The sequence below is a fragment of the Carya illinoinensis genome, chromosome 7, assembly GCF_018687715.1.
Source record: "Carya illinoinensis cultivar Pawnee chromosome 7, C.illinoinensisPawnee_v1, whole genome shotgun sequence".
NCBI lineage: Eukaryota > Viridiplantae > Streptophyta > Magnoliopsida > Fagales > Juglandaceae > Carya > Carya illinoinensis.
This window is the reverse complement of record NC_056758.1, coordinates 17,067,739-17,069,791: the sequence shown is the minus strand read 5'-3', so window position 1 is coordinate 17,069,791 and position 2,053 is coordinate 17,067,739. Positions and strand designations below refer to the sequence as shown.

The 2,053-nt window shown below is 34.4% G+C and overlaps 1 protein-coding gene across 1 annotated transcript; it reads right to left on the bottom strand.

Moving 5' to 3' along the window:
- Positions 1–597: 597 nt before the first annotated feature.
- LOC122317173 (receptor-like protein 53) lies at positions 598–1,839 on the bottom strand. The gene is made up of 3 exons (XM_043134127.1): positions 1,276–1,839; positions 969–1,037; positions 598–878 (listed from the first exon to the last, which is right to left on the bottom strand). Exons 1-3 carry the CDS (start codon positions 1,769–1,771, stop codon positions 682–684), a joined length of 762 nt encoding a protein of 253 aa, XP_042990061.1. The 5' UTR covers positions 1,772–1,839; the 3' UTR covers positions 598–681.
- Between the last annotated feature and the right edge of the window lie 214 nt (positions 1,840–2,053).

Genomic DNA, 2,053 nt, shown 5'->3' with positions numbered 1-2,053 from the left:
TGGCGCACCAGGCGGTCAAAGGGGTGGCGACGAAATGGAAAGGAGAGCTGCTGCTGCGCACGGGGAGAGGGAAAACGGGAAGGAAAAGAAGAAGAAAAAGAAAGAAAAGAAAGAAAAGAAGAAAAAGAAAAGGAAAAAGGGAAAAAGAAAAAGAAAGGAAAAAAAATGAGGTCCAATCCTCACCTCTGGAGTCCAACAACTGATCCAAAGAAAATAAGTTTAAAAGTAATAAAACTAAGAAAATATTTTAAACACAACGTAGAGCTAAAATATAATAAATAACTTGTAAAAACAAACTATTTAATTTTAAATCCAAAGACAAGCTAAAATAAATTAAACAACAATTTAAATTCAACAACAATTAAAATCCAATTAAAATCCGATAATTTAAAATAAAGGAACTATTATATTAATTAAATTAAAATATTCCTTCAGTGAAAATACACGTAAAAACGGGGTGTCACAACTAAACATACAACTAGTTAGGTTTGAGTATTGAGAAGTGTTGAGGTATGTTGTGAATAGTAGCGAGAAAGTAAATGAAAAGTAATAATAGAATATTGAATGGTAGTAAAAGATAATGAATAGTAATAAAAAGTAGTTGAAAACTAATAATAAAGTAATGAGTAGAAGTTGAATATGCTGAGAAGTGTTGAGATACTCTCACATGTCGTGGACAAATTACTTTGTGCTTTCGAATGAAAGGAACTGAACTAAAACAACAAAAACAATACCTTCATTGTTGTTATCACGAAGGCTTAATTTTGTAAGCATGCTTAAGTTCCCTATTTCTCGGGGTACTACTCCTTTGAAATTATTTTTCCCCAAATCTAGAATTTGCAGCTGTTTGCACTTGAACAAAGTTAATGAGATGGTCCCTATGAAAAAATTACCAGTTAGAAAAAATTATTGGAGTTTGAAAATCCAACTTATAAAGATTATAATTGTCCAATCAAGACTAAATATACCTGCAAAGTTGTTTTGACTAAGGTTTAATTCTGTAAGCATGGTTAAGTTCTCCATTTCTGGGAGTTCACCTGAGAAATTGTTAGGAGAGACAAAAAACATATTGTCAAGTTGGGAAGCTGATTAAACAAATGCTTTGGTACTTCAACTACTAACATATTACTTCAAAGTTCAATAAATTACAGTGTCGACAAGTTGAAGAGAAAACAAAAGGCATTGGACCAAAAAACTTATTTGATCCAAGATAAATTCCTTGCAAGGCAATCGTCTTGAAGATAAAATAGCTAGATAGAGATGGTGGAATAGTACCTATGAAGTTGTTACCAAAAAACGCTAGATGTTGAAGTTTGGTTAGCAATCCTATCCATGATGGCATTTCTCCATTGAATTCATTGTATCCGAAGTTTAAGAATTGCAGCTGATGAAGACGAAACAACTCATTCGGAATTGAACCGTGAAAGCTATTGTTTCTGATCGTTAGGCTAACAAGAAACGAGAGGTTCCCAATATGTGGAGGAATGGTACCATCGAGACCCATGTAAGAAAGGTTCAAGGCAGTGACTTGGAGATGTCTAGAACCACAGGTGACACCAACCCAATCACAAACAGAAGTATTGGTTGACCAATTGTTTGCCAAAATAGTGTGAGGATCATAAGAAATACTAGCCTTCAAAGCCAAAAGAGCAGATTGATCGGTTGTAATGTTAGGAATGGCAACATTGGCCCCGGCTAAGGCAGTAATGTAAGATTGTACCAAGAAGGGAGTGAGAAAATAGGGTATGAGGAAACAAACTCTATCTGCCATGAAGAACGTATGCCGATTGGAGAAGTAGGATTTGTATTGGACTCAAAGGAAGATTGAACGAGTGGAATTATTAACATTTAAAGAGATTGCAGCAATCAAAAACTAAGAGGAGAGAAAAGTGGCACTACTAAGAGGAGAGAAACGTTTAAAGAGATTGGTCAACATATACTACAAAGAGTGTCTCTCTTTCACATGTTGTATGCGGTCGTCTATGTTGAAAAAATAAACTTGACAACTCGAGAAGTTTGAAAAAAAAAGCTGGAGAGAAAAGTGGCTATAATG